At 39.4% G+C, this 15,443-nt stretch overlaps 1 protein-coding gene across 3 annotated transcripts in view; it reads right to left on the bottom strand.

The window, feature by feature from the left end:
- Positions 1 to 15,443, bottom strand: part of LOC133659871 (glucocorticoid-induced transcript 1 protein-like) — a 65,394-nt gene that overhangs the window by 27,694 nt on the left and 22,257 nt on the right. For 2 of the 3 annotated variants that reach the window (XM_062062693.1, XM_062062695.1), the window contains exon 3: positions 12,957 to 13,105. In XM_062062693.1, coding sequence (XP_061918677.1) covers positions 12,957 to 13,105 — 149 coding nt within the window. The remainder of the gene's footprint in view (positions 1 to 12,956; positions 13,106 to 15,443) is intronic. The other variant, XM_062062696.1, reaches the window with a different exon arrangement.

Here is a 15,443-nt window from a genome sequence, read left to right as displayed (position 1 = left end):
AAAATTCCGCCACACTTCTGGTTGAAAAACTCCTTTGGATATGATTAATGCGCGTGACGTCACAAAATCCACGGAAGTGGTTGTACCCCATCGACCCGATACAAAAACCTCTTTTTTTCTTCGACAAAATTCCACAGTATTCTGGACATCTGTGTTGGTGAATCTTTTGCAATTTGTTTAATGAACAATGGAGGCTGCAAAGAAGTACGTTGTAGGTGGGATCGATCAGTGTATAAGCGGCTAAGTACAATACTTACAGCAACACAACAAGGACTACTTACTACGCCTAGCCGATGCTTGCCGCCAAACCCACGGATGAAGTCCTTCGTCGCGCCGTCGATCGCTAGAACGCAGGTGAGCACGGCTGTTGATGGGAAGATGAGGGCTGGCTGGCGTAGGTGGAGCGCTAATGTTTTATCATAGTTCTGTGAGGTCCGGTTGCTAAGTTGCTAAATTAGCCTTAGCGTCGTTAGCAACAGCATTGTTAAGCCTTACCAGGCTGAGAATTTTTAACCGTGTAGTTACATGTACATGGTTTAATAGTATGGTTGATCTTCTGTCTATCCTTCCAGTCAGGGGTTTATTTCTTTTGTTTCTATCTTCATTTGAGAACGATGCTATCACGTTAGCTCAGTAGCTAAGTGTGTCACCGATGTATTGTCATGGAGATAAAAGTCACTTTAAATGTCCATTTCGCGTGCTCGACACTAATTTTCAAGAGGATATAGTATCCGAGGTGGTTTAAAATACAAATCCGTGATCCACAATAGAAAAAGGAGAGAGTGTGGAATCCAATGAGCCAGCTTGTACCTAAGTTACGGTCAGAGCGAAAAAAGATACGTCCATCATTGCCTCTCTAGTCCTTCACTGTAACGTTCCTCATCTACGAATCTTTCATCCTCGCTCAAATTAATGGGGTAATCGTCGCTTTGTCGCTCCGAATCTCTCGCTCCATTGTAAACAACGGGGAATTGTGAGGAATACTAGCTCCTGGGACGTCACGCTACTTCCGGTACAGGCAAGGCTTTTTTATCAGCGAGCAAAAGTTGCGAACTTTATCGTCGATTTTCTCTACTAAATCTTTTCAGCAAAAATATGGCAATATCGCGAAATGATCAAGTATGACACATAGAATAGATCTGCTATTCACGTTTAAATAAAAAAAAATTCATTTCAGTAGGCCTTTAACATGCAAATTAGTAACATATTGGCTCTTAAAGTACTTAAGTACTTATTAATGCCTTATTCGGCATGGCCTTATTGTAACCCTAACCCTCTAACCCTGGCCCTAACCCTCTAACCCTAACCAAATAACTCTAAATTAAGTCTTTGTTACTTAAAATATGTTCCCCTAGTGTCCAAAAAACTCTAAATTAAGTCTTTGTTACTTAGAATATGTTCCCCATACTAAAGTGTTACCAAAAACATATAACTTTGTCTTGACATTTTATTTTTCACTAAAGAAGGGTTTGGTGAATGTGCATATGAAACTGGTGGGGTTCGGTACCTCCAACAAGGTTAAGAACCACTGCCCTAATATAATACATCCATTACAAGTTCAGCGTTACAGTGTAAATGTAAAAAGTGGATAAAGTACAGAATCGCGCTTCTTGGAGATTAAATCTGTTGGAATCATGCGTGGACAAACACGGCTCATTAGCATTAAAGCCACCACGCACAAAACGACGTGTTCCCAGTAGGGCTAACTAAAAGCACTTCTCAACTGCCCAAATTTTAGCATCAAGACTAACAAACTTCCAATACTTTAATATGGGACCTCTTAGACTTGGTGAAAAGTACTACCTTTAATAAAACAATCAACTATTAACAAGTATGCAGATCAATTGCTCTACAAATGGCAGGCAGGCCTGGTGTATTGTCAAGATACCTAACAAAAGCAGGCTGTAATGAGTATACAATATTAGGCTTGTACCAGATTAACAGGCCTTGTGAGAGAGCATAAAAGGCAGCAATGTCTCACAGCATATATGACACCACTGCAGCACCAAGAAGGAAATGGCAGAATTATGCAAATGTATGCAAACGCAGAAAGGGTCTTTTTCCACGGGGGTTGTCAAGGACTGCATACTTCCCCTTCTTCATTATGCGAATCAACAGCGCCTTTGCTCTTCAAACATCAGACTTTTCATGCAAGTGCGACTGGTGCGAAATGTCAGCGTGTTCGCATGGCTCCCTCCATGTCTGACCCTGCGCTCAACACAAAACGCTTTTTGACACCACAAACCAGCGCACAAGCCTCTCCCTATAGCATATGGAATATCACAACGGGGAATAATTAGGAACACCCGCAAAGCCGTTGGCGCTTGCGAGCCGGTGCTAAGTCGCAACAGCAGCACAGGTGGCTAATTAAAACGGGGACGCTTGTGCCCTACGAAAAAGAATCACTGTAGAGCAGGCAGATGTGACACTGTGGGCTGCTGGACGTGACAAAAAAGGTTTTAAACAGATTCAAGTTGAGGACTACGTAAAGAAAAATAAATGTCACAGTTCACCAAAGTCAAAGCACTGAATGAAATTTGATTCAAAAGACAAGAAAAATTAAAACTGCAAGCAGCGTTGAACGGGCCCTCGCAGCCCCGTGCAACGCGGGTTTCATGCGAGTTGGCGGGCACGCATGACATATGCAGTCACATCCTTTCCAATGCCAATACTAGAGATGTCCGATAATGGCTTTTTTGCCGATATCCGATATTCAGATATTGTCAAACTCTTAATTACCGATTCCGATATCAACCGATACCGATATATACAGTCGTGGAATTAACCCATTACTATGCCTAATTTTGTTGTGATGCTCCACTGGATGCATTAAACAATGTAACAAGGTTTTCCAAAATAAATCAACTCAAGTTATGGAAAAATTTCATTGGTGATGGCGAGGAGCAGTTTTGACCACGAGGCTGCCCACCATAGCTGTGACCCATTTGGCACTTCTGGGTGTCATCATCACGTGTACCAATTATGATCAAAATCTGGATTTGTAGAGCAGTTATAAATGTTAAAAGTTTTGTGGCAAACCATTAGATCAAAAATTGGGCCCATGCCACGCACACATCCTATGGCGTCTGCAAAAATCTCCTTCGCAATTTAGCATCGCCCATCTGTCAAGTATCTGTCATTTCAATTGTTCGAAGTCCCTAGGAGAGGTTCGTTAAAGTACTGCCCCTGTTTTCAACCTAAAAATGGCTGACAGAAACCAAGATGGCCAACCTTCTTGAGACTTTTACATTTGTCCTGTCATAATGGACGTCTGCAAGGCGATATGTAAATCTGGTGGCAAGGGCTAATTTTTTCAAAATTTTTAAGGGGGTGCAAGAGAGTCCATTTTGAAATTTCATGTTTGTGAACACAAAATTTTTCGCCAGCCCTGACTCACTTGGAAAATTTGGCGAGTTTTTGTACATGTTAAGGACCTCGAAAATGCATTGAAACCATACTTGCCAACCCTCCCGTTTTTAGCGGGAGACTCCCAGTATTCAGCGCCTCTCCCGATAACCTTCCGCCAGAAATTTTCTCCCGACAAACTCCCGGTATTCAGCCGGAGCTGGAGGCCACGCCCCCTCCAGCTCAATGCGGACCTGAGTGGAGACAGCCTGTTCTCACGTCCGCTTTCCCCACAATATAAACAGCCTGCCTGCCCAATGACGTCATAACTGTAGAATGATCGAGGGCGAGTTCTTGGTTTCTTATGTGGGTTTATTGTTAGGCAGTTTCATTAACGTCCTCCCAGCACGGTAACAACACACAACAACAGCAGTCACGTTTAGTCTACCGTAAAGCAGTTCGTCTGCCGTAAACAGCAATGTTGTGACACTCTTAAACAGGACAATACTGCCATCTACTGGATAGCCTCCAGAACACTGAAATTCAAGTATTTCTTTTATTTATATGTATAATTAAAAAAAAAATATATATATATATATATAGCTAGAATTCACTGAAAGTCAAGTATTTCATACATATATATATATATATACACACTACCGTTCAAAAGTTTGGGGTCACCCAAACAATTTTGTGGAATAGCCTTCATTTCTAAGAACAAGAATAGACTGTCGAGTTTCAGATGAAAGTTCTCTTTTTCTGGCCATTTTGAGCGTTCAATTGACTCCACAAATGTGATGCTCCAGAAACTCAATCTGCTCAAAGGAAGGTCAGTTTTGTAGCTTCTGTAACGAGCTAAACTGTTTTCAGATGTGTGGACATGATTGCACAAGGGTTTTCTAATCATCAATTAGCCTTCTGAGCCAATGAGCAAACACATTGTACCATTAGAACACTGGAGTGATAGTTGCTGGAAATGGGCCTCTATACACCTATGTAGATATTGCACCAAAAACCAGACATTTGCAGCTAGAATAGTCATTTACCACATTAGCAATGTATAAAGTGTATTTCTTTAAAGTTAAGACTAGTTTAAAGTTATCTTCATTGAAAAGTACAGTGCTTTTCCTTCAAAAATAAGGACATTTCAATGTGACCCCAAACTTTTGAACGGTAGTGTATATATATATATATATATATATATATATATATATATATATATATATATATATATATATATATATATATATATATATATATATATATGAAATACTTGAGTTGGTGAATTCTAGTTTAAATATATTCCCCTCTTAACCACGCCCCCAACCACGCCCCAAGCCCACCCCCGACCACGCCCCACCCCCGACCCCCCACCTCCCGGTATCGGAGGTCTCAAGGTTGGCAAGTATGATTGAAACATATAAAAATGTCACTTTTTGGAAGGAAATCGAGAGCAAATCCTGTCATAATTCATAATTTAAACAAAAAAACAACAACTTTGAAACCACTACAAAACTGCGACGTTCACACTGCCATCAAGCAGCATCAGACATTCCATTAATTACACCAGTTTGTCTTTTTTTGGCGACAATTCTTTGAAAAGAAGGATCAGCTTCAAACAGTGTTAGGAGGGCAAGGTGAATTGATAAGACGTTGCATCCAGTAAGCGGACTCATGTTCTTCTTCAGTGTGTAACCATAACTTGTTAGCAAATTCCATCCATCCATCATCCATTTTCTACCGCTTGTCCCTTTTGGGGTCGCGGGAATGCTGGAGCCTATCCCAGCTGCACATAGGGCCAACACAGATAGACAGACAACAGTCACACTTAAAATATGGATTTTTTGTCTGAACATAAATTAATTTAACCTATTAAGGCCCAAGCTGTTTGTTTACATGCTTTTTTTATTTCTCTATATGCTATTTGGGCTTATTGGACCCTAATTAGAATAACTAAAAATCATCTTTTAATATGATGTACTTAGTCCATAAGTACACAAATGTGTACTTCATGTGTAGTGACATGCACATTTTTATTTTTACATTTTTCCATTATATGTTATACTCTTCTGACACCACCAGATAGCAGTATAAGTGTCCATATATCGGCATAAAACCCCAATTCAGTAGTGTACACAGTTTTGGAAAAAGAGCTAAAAGGTGCTATCCACGCATGTGGTCACTAAGTCCTTTAGAGTAAAAAAAAATTTAACTTTTTTAAAAATTTCAGTATAAATAAATTTATTTTTTTGTTGTTTTTTTAAAGTCATGTTTTGGGCTAAACGTAATTCACGGATGGCTTTCACGCCACTATCTTACTATGCAGGGTTAATGTTGAGCAAAGCAGTACAAATAGCCAACAATCAAGAGCATTTTTTAAACCTAAGTGGCAAGAAACTTGATCCACTTTCTGTACAATTGCAATTGAAAAAAATTAACATTTTAAATACATTGTTTTTTTTTTATTCTGTTTGTCCAATGAATTATTTCTGTCATCGAGTGCAGTGTTTCTTAACCACAGGGCCGGGCCCATTTTTGGGCTGTGAGCGTTCCCTAGAGGGCCGCAAAAAAATATTTCTAAGTTGTGGTCTGTACAGGCCACAACAGTACTCAGTTGAAATACACTTTTTCACCACTTGTGGCGGTAATGACAATCTCAAACAAACAGAACATTAGATACTATTAACACTCAGCTTTGATGGCCACAATTTGATCCTGGAGTAGATCATTTGTATCTATCCATTCATTTTCTATACTGCTTGTTGTCCTCTGTAAGGTTACAGGTGAGCTGTAACCTATGCCAGCTGACTTCAGGCGAAACTGATTACTGCCATTTACATCATTTCCTAGTTCAGTGTTCCCTCGGGACTGCAATCTACACTACCGTTCAAAAGTTTGGGGTCACATTGAAATGTCCTTATTTTTGAAGGAAAAGCACTGTACTTTTCAATGAAGATAACTTTAAACTAGTCTTAACTTTAAAGAAATACACTCTATACATTGCTAATGTGGTAAATGACTATTCTAGTTGCAAATGTCTGGTTTTTGGTGCAATATCTACATAGGTGTATAGAGGCCTATTTCCAGCAACTATCACTCCAGTGTTCCAATGGTACAATGTGTTTGCTCATTGGCTCAGAAGGCTAATTGATGATTAGAAAACCCTTGTGCAATCATGTTCACACATCTGAAAACAGTTTAGCTTGTTACAGAAGCTACAAAACTGACCTTCCTTTGAGCAGATTGAGTTTCTGGAGCATCACATTTGTGGGGTCATTTAAACGCTCAAAATGGCCAGAAAAAGAGAACTTTCATCTGAAACTCGACAGTCTATTCTTGTTCTTAGAAATGAAGGCTATTCCACAAAATTGTTTGGGTGACCCATAACTTTTGAACGGTAGTGTATGTGTGGCAGTTCTTTGTGGGGGTGAAAGATGACCTCTAATTTGCATAATTAGCCATGACATATGTGCATGTAATTGTAATGAAAATTTTATGAGACCGTAAAAGCGTTGTGGGAAAGATAAAAAGTGAGTAAAACATAAGAAAAGCAAAACAAATGTTTACAACTTTCTTCTGACGCTTCTTTGTCATTTTTTAAAAAAATGTCACAAACAGCTTGGGGGTGCTTTTTGATGGGAAGTGGCCCACAGCAGCACCCGCTGCTCATGGGAAGAGTAATATGTGCTTTGATGTCAGTTTCCTTGTTATAGTTCACCTGTTTGCTTTTTTGTTAAAACATTTTTTTTGTCATATTATTTTTAAAGTGTGCCGCGGGCCGTTGAAAAGGTAGCTGCAGGCCTTAAATGGCACCCTGGTCGCACTCGGGACACCCCTGAACTAGAGGTAGTTTGGCTGAATGTGGTCTCATTTTGCTGGAGGGCTCGCCAAGTGCCAAAAGGCAAAGGGCAGGCGAGTCGGCAACCGGGGCGTGACGTCACATGCAACCCAGGTACCGAAACTGAGCACAGTTGAATTTTACGTAAATCGGTGCCCGGTAGGACCGGCGCGTACGTTTACGCATAGGTTTCCTAGTATCTTTGTATGAGTACCCTATGTTCATTTGTGTTGTAGTTCAAGCCAAGATGCAACCCCATTAGCTAAAATGTTATGTTATTGGTTGTATTACTAGCGCTGCTAACAACACCAACTTCCAGCCAAATATGAAGAAGTAGGCAGCCTGATAAATTTTGTGTTTCATGACAAAGTACCTGCTCGGACGCAAGGCCCAGCGATACGTCCAGCCGGGACTGAAGCACAGAAACCAGCTAAGAGACGCCTCTGTCCATGGGCAATATTAAGAAAGGTTTTAATCCCAGTGTTAGTTCTTACAATAAATGGCAACTATGTATACAGTGGCGCAGCATTTTTTTAAAGTCTTTGAAGTCTAATAAGAGTAGACAGGTTAGCATGTAGCAGCCTCCTGAACATTAATAATATTAGCAATTAGCAAGTACAACACTGGCACATGCAGTTACAGAGTTAGAATTCAGCATACATTATTTGTTAGTGTTTTGTATTACATTTAAACAGTATTTATTGTGTGCACTGCGCTACATAACAATTAATAGATAACTCCGTGTGCGGCCGAACACAGTTCCTTAAAACCTCAAAAATGGCTTTCGGGACAATGAAACTGTTTCACTCAGCTGGAGGGGGCGGCGTGCGGAGAGTTATAAAAAGATGCCTCCAAAACAGCTCGTTTTTAGAATCAGTCAGTGGCCAAAATATGTTTTGTTATGCCACTGATGTGTGAATACGTTTGACTAAAGCACCACCTTTACATGTTATGTAAGTCACAAAGAAGTGTTTTAAATGTTGATTCCAAATCATAATATGACTCCTTTCAATTAGACAGTCTGGCAGAAATGGGATTCTTTTAAAGAGGAATTGCAGTTTTTAATGCATTCTAACTCGTAAATAAACGCTAGTTTCAATATATTTTATTATGTGTTATCACTTTCACATGGGGACAAACCTGGACTTTATTCTATGGATGATGAATTGTGGCTAGTTGCATTGAAAAATCCCACTCAGAAAATTGCTGGCTGAACAAATAGACTCTCTCTTCGCGCCTTCATGCAAAAAAAAACCCAAAACATACCAATGAAATCTCACTTCAACTTCTAACAATATGCAATCCAAGCTTTTTATTTTGCTTTGGTCCTGGAAACCAAAGTCTTTGGGTTCCGGGGGGAGTATGGTTGCAAAGCTGAAACTTAAAGGAATTGACGGATGGGCACCACTAGGAGTGGAGCCTGAGGCTTAATTTGACTCAACACGGGGAACCTTACCTGGCCCGAACACGGAAAGGATTGACAGATTGATGGCTTGTGACCTTTTTTTTTATACCTGATTGGTAGATTCCGAGCCATATTAAATAGTCTTTGCATTTAGATCACAACACATATATATGAATATTGTCACCCCAGGTTAAGACTGAAATATCAATTGAGGCATCATGTGACTTGTCCTTCAGCCAATTAAATCCAATTGTTTTCATAAAAATATGCTTTTTTTTGTTCTCCATTCTGTGCAACATGTCTTTTTCGTGTTTTTCTCTAAGTTGAATGTCAAAGTTGACCAACTTCTCGGTTTATGTCCACAACTTTCTACTATCCAGGTAAGAGACATGATTTAGCCATCCATCCATCTATCTATTTTCTACCGCTTGTCCCTTTATAATCTAGAATTTACTTTTACAAATACAGAGGCGATGCGATAGCTCACTAGCTCAGTATGTCAATATAGCAACATAAGCTAGTTAGCGCTCTGTGATCACGGCGCTGCTAAAAGTAGCGGTCTTATAATAACAATATTGCTAAAAGTTGGTTAATAATCAGGTCACAAGATGTAAATGTTTGCGGTTTTCCGATGTTTTTTAAAGGGCTTTGTGGTCGGAATAGTGTACTCCTGTTAGCTGCATTGTTAGCCACATCTTATTTGCCGCATTTTATGAATTAGAACGCATAGGGGAAAAAAAACTTGTGTACTTGTATTTGGCAAGATTCTAAAAAAGTGCAATTCCCCTTTAAGTTATTGTATGTATTTTTTAATGTTAAGGTATTTTCTTGCAAGCTTTGCATTATTCTTCACATTTTAGTGTGCACACCCGTGGAAGAAACTGAATGCATGCTAAAATGTACAACATTAACTGTAAATTATCTTTACACACAAACAGAAGAACAAATGCTCTTTCATTGTGTCTAACCTTTTCATAAAGCCATGCTTAAATTGCCATGAAGATGCCAGAAGACAAGTTTATGTGTAGTCAAACTTGTCTTGCTGTATGTCTAATTTAACTGTCCCTCAAATCCAAAAGAAAAACACTGAGTGACAACGCCCACTCTTATTTACTCAGGAGGCTGTGGTCTTTTCATGCTCTGGCTTCCACTCATGCGCCAGGTGTCGTGCCTGATAGTGCGGTACAGTGCAGATAAAAAAAAATGTCACACACACCGGCTTCCCGCTATGAATCCCACCCAAAGACAGACATAGAGGCAACATCCTCAAGAATCCAGCTCTGTTCCATAGCAGGAAATAATCACAAGGGCGCTTCAATGGAGTCGCAGAGGAATTTGTGCCCGGGTTGTTTAGATTGCACGCCAAGGCATGCACAGCGCTATCGTTTGTTGACGAGGTGAGGGTGGATTCCTTCTCTTTGTCGTGTCTGTAAGTAACTGAGCATATCCAGAAAACGATCAATATCAATAAAAAGGTGTTTATTAGGTGTGTGGTCTCAATTCAAACAACATCCTGTATGTTAAATGTGAGCAATATCACATCTAGACTTGACTTTAAAGTGCTGACACACCAAACTCAAACTTAAAAGTTGACCAAGTACTAGGCCTGGGCTGATAACAAATTTTGCTGAACGATATGATGACCCACAAGTTATTACCTTTGAGACACTTGAGATTTAGGGCTATATAAATAAACATTGATTGATTGATTGATTGATTGCCAATAAACGATAATATTGTCTACATTATTTTGAGACCAAAGTAACCACTGAAGTAATGATAATACGTAACATAACATTACTGCAAGTATACTTTTTCAAATGCAATAACATTTTATTTTTCATATATTTAAAAAATTGGAATGTGAAGCTTTAAATATCCAAGTTAAGTTTAAAAATAATAATAATAATTGGTCAGCTTAAACTGCTTAAATAAAAATCACAACCAAAAGCAATAAAATAGGTTCTGTCTCTGTTAAGGATGGGACCCTCAAATATACACAACCAAAACCATAAATAAAAGGTATTGTGACCAAAATGATCACCGTTATTATCGTGGCGTTGTTGAATGTGCTCAAAAAAGTACTTATACACAAACTAAAATCTTGCAACCAATTTGTATTTTTTATTTAATAACTAACATAAATAGCCACACATATACCTTCTTGGCCGATGTAACATTAAATACTGCTCATAAGAGCCATTTTTTATTTTTTTTATTTGTTTAAATATGTTTCTTCTTCCATTTTAATTTGTAAACGTTTTAGATTCTTTTTTTAATAAATGCAAATTGGGTGATCAGTTTGTTTCACTTCCAGTTTTAGTGAGTCACGCGAGTTCACTTGCGTCTGTTTCAACACAACACTGTGGAGTTTATATCGAACACTGTGCAAAGAAAGCACATAATAAATAAATGGGTTATACTTGTATAGCGCTTTTCTACCTTCAAGGTACTCAAAGCGCTTTGACAGTATTTCCACATTCACCCATTCACACACACATTCACACACTGATGGAGGGAGCTGCCATGCAAGGCGCTACCAGCACCCATCAGGAGCAAGGGTGAAGTGTCTTGCCCAAGGACACAACGGACGTGATTAGGATGGTAGAAGGTGGGGATTGAACCCCAGTAACCAGCAACCCTGCGATTGCTGGCACGGCCACTCTACCAACTTCGCCACGCCGTCCACAGTCTTTAAGTTCAACGTGAATACTGTATCTTGGTTGTTTAGACATTAATGTGTTTATAAAAGTTTAGATTGGGGTATGACGTTCCTTAATGGGAAAATAAGTTATTGTCTCCTGTTTTAGCAAGTTGTTCCATAAGTTAATCAAAGTGCAGTTATCAATTAGGGTTTTTCGATCATTTTAATTTAATACGAAAATACTAACCGTCAAAAAGTTTTACAGCAGTTATCATTATTGCTGTTTATGTGCATGTAGTACAAACGCCCACAGCCGCTGAAACTTGCAAAGGAGTGACCGTTCTTGTAACCCGTAACAATGCATGCATATGGCGATTATCGACGCAGGAAAAGGCTGTTCGGTTAATTGACTTATCGAATATTGGCCCGGGCCTTCAAAGTACAATTTTTTTACTTGCTTGTGCTCCATTCATATTTAAGGAATGTGCAGGGTGCTTGTCTGGGATTGTACTAGCATCATTTCCTCTCCAGGGAACGGCAGAGAGTGTGTTGTCCACACCGCTGTTGAGAATGCGATGGTTTCATAGAAACGGCGAGCGGTGTGATCAGAGCGCCTTTGTGTGGTTCTAATCTTCATGAAGACGTCTGTGTGCAAGTCCAAGGCCGAAACATGCATTAGCATATCTATGGGCCCTCTGCTGCTCAGCGCTCACACAAAGGAAAGGCGTTCCATGCGACCACGAGGGCCAGGTGGCAAGCAGTGGGATTTGTCCTGGTCCTCATGGGGGACAGGTGCAAACGACTTCACCTCCAGGCTGGGATTCATTACAGCTCAAAAGGGAGAGGATATCTTGGACGTACAACATGTGGTCCAAGTTTTGTAAGATGACAAAAAAGGGGGAAGGAGTTCTTTTGTGTGCCACAATGCCTGAATACAGCCTGCTAACAGTATAGTAGTCTTTGACCATCCCGAAGGGGAGGTTTATGCATTTATTTGCTCAAGGACTGTCAAGAGGATCGCGCTCTCGCCACAGCATTACTGCACTGCAGGAGCGCCTTACTTCACTATTCAACGGGCTGACAAGCAAATGTCTGAACTCCGGCTTCACTCAGCGCTTTACACAATGACCCCGTAGATATATGAATTTTTGCACTCGACACTTGAAAAGGTGAGTGCACAGTGCTCACCCTCAATGTCGCCATTTTGGCCTAAGGGGAGGGGCTACCATACAAAAAGCGCAATCTTGCCTCATTTAATGGAAGTGTGTACACGTGAGAAAAACAGCCAGGGCAAAAAAAAATAAAGTTTATCAGTTTTCTGTTCAAATTTATCTCAAGTACTGTAAAACGGCCAAGCACTTTTCTCTCAAAAGCCACACTCATTATACTTCACCACATTAAAAAGAGGTGGGTACTTTTGCAGAGTTGAGGAGTAATATCTGTAATGTCAACAAATGGAGAAGAAAGGACAAGACGCACATACAAAGTGCATGGAGTGTTTTTCGGGAATGATGCTCATGTAAATAATGACGCTCTGTGTTCTTCATTCAGGGCTCATAAAAGGTTTGTATTAGCTGGGAGGAAAGAGCCCTTCTCAGAAGCATACATATTTAATATTTTGTGAAGTGCCAAGTAAGTGAACCAAACTGCTGTACATAGAGTTAATAATAATAATAATAATAATAATAATAAAGGAATAGTGTTCGTTTTAGTTTATCACCTACCTGAGTGGATTTGTCTTTCATACAAGAGGGGTAAGGTCCGTGTGCATCGCGGGGCCATTGGCCGGTGAGGTACGGCCCCGTGATGGCATCCAGGGAAGATGTCCGCCGAATAGCACTGGAACTCCGCATCTGAAGCCTGGATCTTTCTGCTTTAAAACATGGGAGACATCAAGAGAACATAAGAAAAAAACCAAGAAATGAGAAAATGTGCAGAGTTTGTAAATTTTCATCAATGATTTCCCATGGTGTGACCCAAACCTTTTTACTGAATTTTAATGACCAAATGAAATGATTTTATCTCAATGGGACGACCGAAAGCTAATTATCGCAACACTAATACTACCCATTGTTATGTACATACTATTGTTCTTGTGCTACTCATTGGGCTCAATGTGGGAACCTGGGTACTAAATTGCATGCCATCTCATGTGTGCTGGTTTGACAATAAAGTTCCTTGAATACTAAGTAAAATGTAAATATATGGTGTCTCTCTAAAATAAATAAAATACACTTGGGTTACATATCCTTATATTTTGTCCCAACATATTTCATCTTCACTTATGCTCCATCCCACAGCATCACGTATAAATCCATTTGGTGGACAAATAGTAGTTTAGGCTTTTTTCAAAACAGTACTACAGTATATATGCAGTTTGTTGGGACACTAATGACAAAGTCTTTTAAAGTGCAAAACATGCCAAAACGTTGACATAAGCACATTTTGCTGCAATGTGGCTGCTCAGACACATGGCAGCAAAAAGACAGCTCGCTCCTCAGATGACTTGAATGAGTAGTGTAAATATTCACATATATTAATGCCAACAGTATCTCTGCTTTGGGAACTTTCTTTTTTTGAGGAAAACGTCCAAAGTTGCCTGCTTTGTTGCTGTGGAAACTGTAGCAGTGTTGCTGACTGTCTTTGCAGCATCAGCTTTCTTCAACACACCTATGTGGGTATTGCAGTGCTAGCAACTGTGGTTACAGTTTTGTGCTTTTCCCCTTCAAGTGGCTAACGAGCACTGCCTCGCCCATATTTGAAATGTCAAATGTTTTACAGCACAGTTTGCATTCTGCACGTCTTGGGTCAGTGTCTTTTGCCAGCCACCATTTTTATTTATCCTTAAAAATGCATTATTGAAGCTGCACTTCGCTGCCATTCTTTCTGCATTGTCACTTTGCTAGCAGAAATAACTAGCTAGTGGGTGCGTCTGCAGTTTGTTGCCGCTTGCATGCAACATGCCCACACAGACTTGACTGAATCATTTTTTTACACCACCAAAATATGACGGTATGCAGCAATCCACATTTAATTATGACCAGGGCTGGGCGATTTACCGGTTATATTATATTATAGTAATATATATATATTATATTATTATATTATATTATTATATTATATATTATATATAAAATATATTATAGTAATAGTTATATTATATTTTAGAAAGCGGTATATATTTGAGACATTACCGCCATACCGGTATTTTTTGATGTGCCTTTGTTACGGCCGTTTGATCTTCACTGCGCCTGACAGGCGAAAAAAAGGGCATCCTCTTTGGCTCACCTCCCAAAATGGTGTGTTTACGCGCATCACACTTATTTGCTTTAGAATCTATATCTCTCCTTGTAGCAACTTTATCACTAATCTCATCCGTTTATGTTGTTCACTTCTGCTAGCGACTTAGCACAGAAGCTAACGACAGCTGCTCTATGCTGCTTGCTCTGTGTGTCAAATATCTAAATAAAACTCGGTTTTTAAAAGTACCTCTACCCATAGCCTATGCGGACTAAGGTACTGTAGTGTAGCGGCTGAAAACGAGTTTTCAACTTAACAGCCAGGTGCATTCACTGCAGTGAGCGAGTAGAAGCTCCATCTATCCCGCGCAGATATAAACCTAACATTCATACACAAAATGAACGAAAATTGCTTCGACATAGTAACGGCTAACTTATTACTTTTTAAAGAATAAACACATTACGTTACTACTGACAACAAAAATAATGTGAGTGCTCTCAACACTCGTTATCTAGCCGTAAAACACTGAGGCAACATTATGCAATTTGCACTTTTAATTTTTTTTTTTTCAAAAGATACCGGAATATATCGTTTACCGGTATTTGGACTAAAAATACTGCAATATCAGTTGTGGTCCATATCAACAAGCCATATTTACGACATAGATTTTGTCTGAATGAATGACATTTAAAGTTGATTTCCATGACTTTTTCATAACTTATGAAAAAACATACACTATAACTTATCTCAGGCCAAGAAATATCAATTTAAAATTCCATGACTTTTCCAATTTTTTCATGACCGTATGAACCGTGACTGTGAATGAAACCTCCACAGGTGAACAACACTTAAACATTCACACAGTCAGCAAATTCCACTCATGTTAAGCCTATTCAGACAAGTGAAGATCATGTTCATCACCATCTTGGCTGCAACCACAACATTTTTATGAGCCCTCTAACAACAGAGTT

Source organism: Entelurus aequoreus, linkage group LG11 (assembly GCF_033978785.1).
Source record: "Entelurus aequoreus isolate RoL-2023_Sb linkage group LG11, RoL_Eaeq_v1.1, whole genome shotgun sequence".
Lineage (NCBI taxonomy): Eukaryota > Metazoa > Chordata > Actinopteri > Syngnathiformes > Syngnathidae > Entelurus > Entelurus aequoreus.
This window is presented reverse-complemented; position numbering and strand designations above follow the sequence as displayed.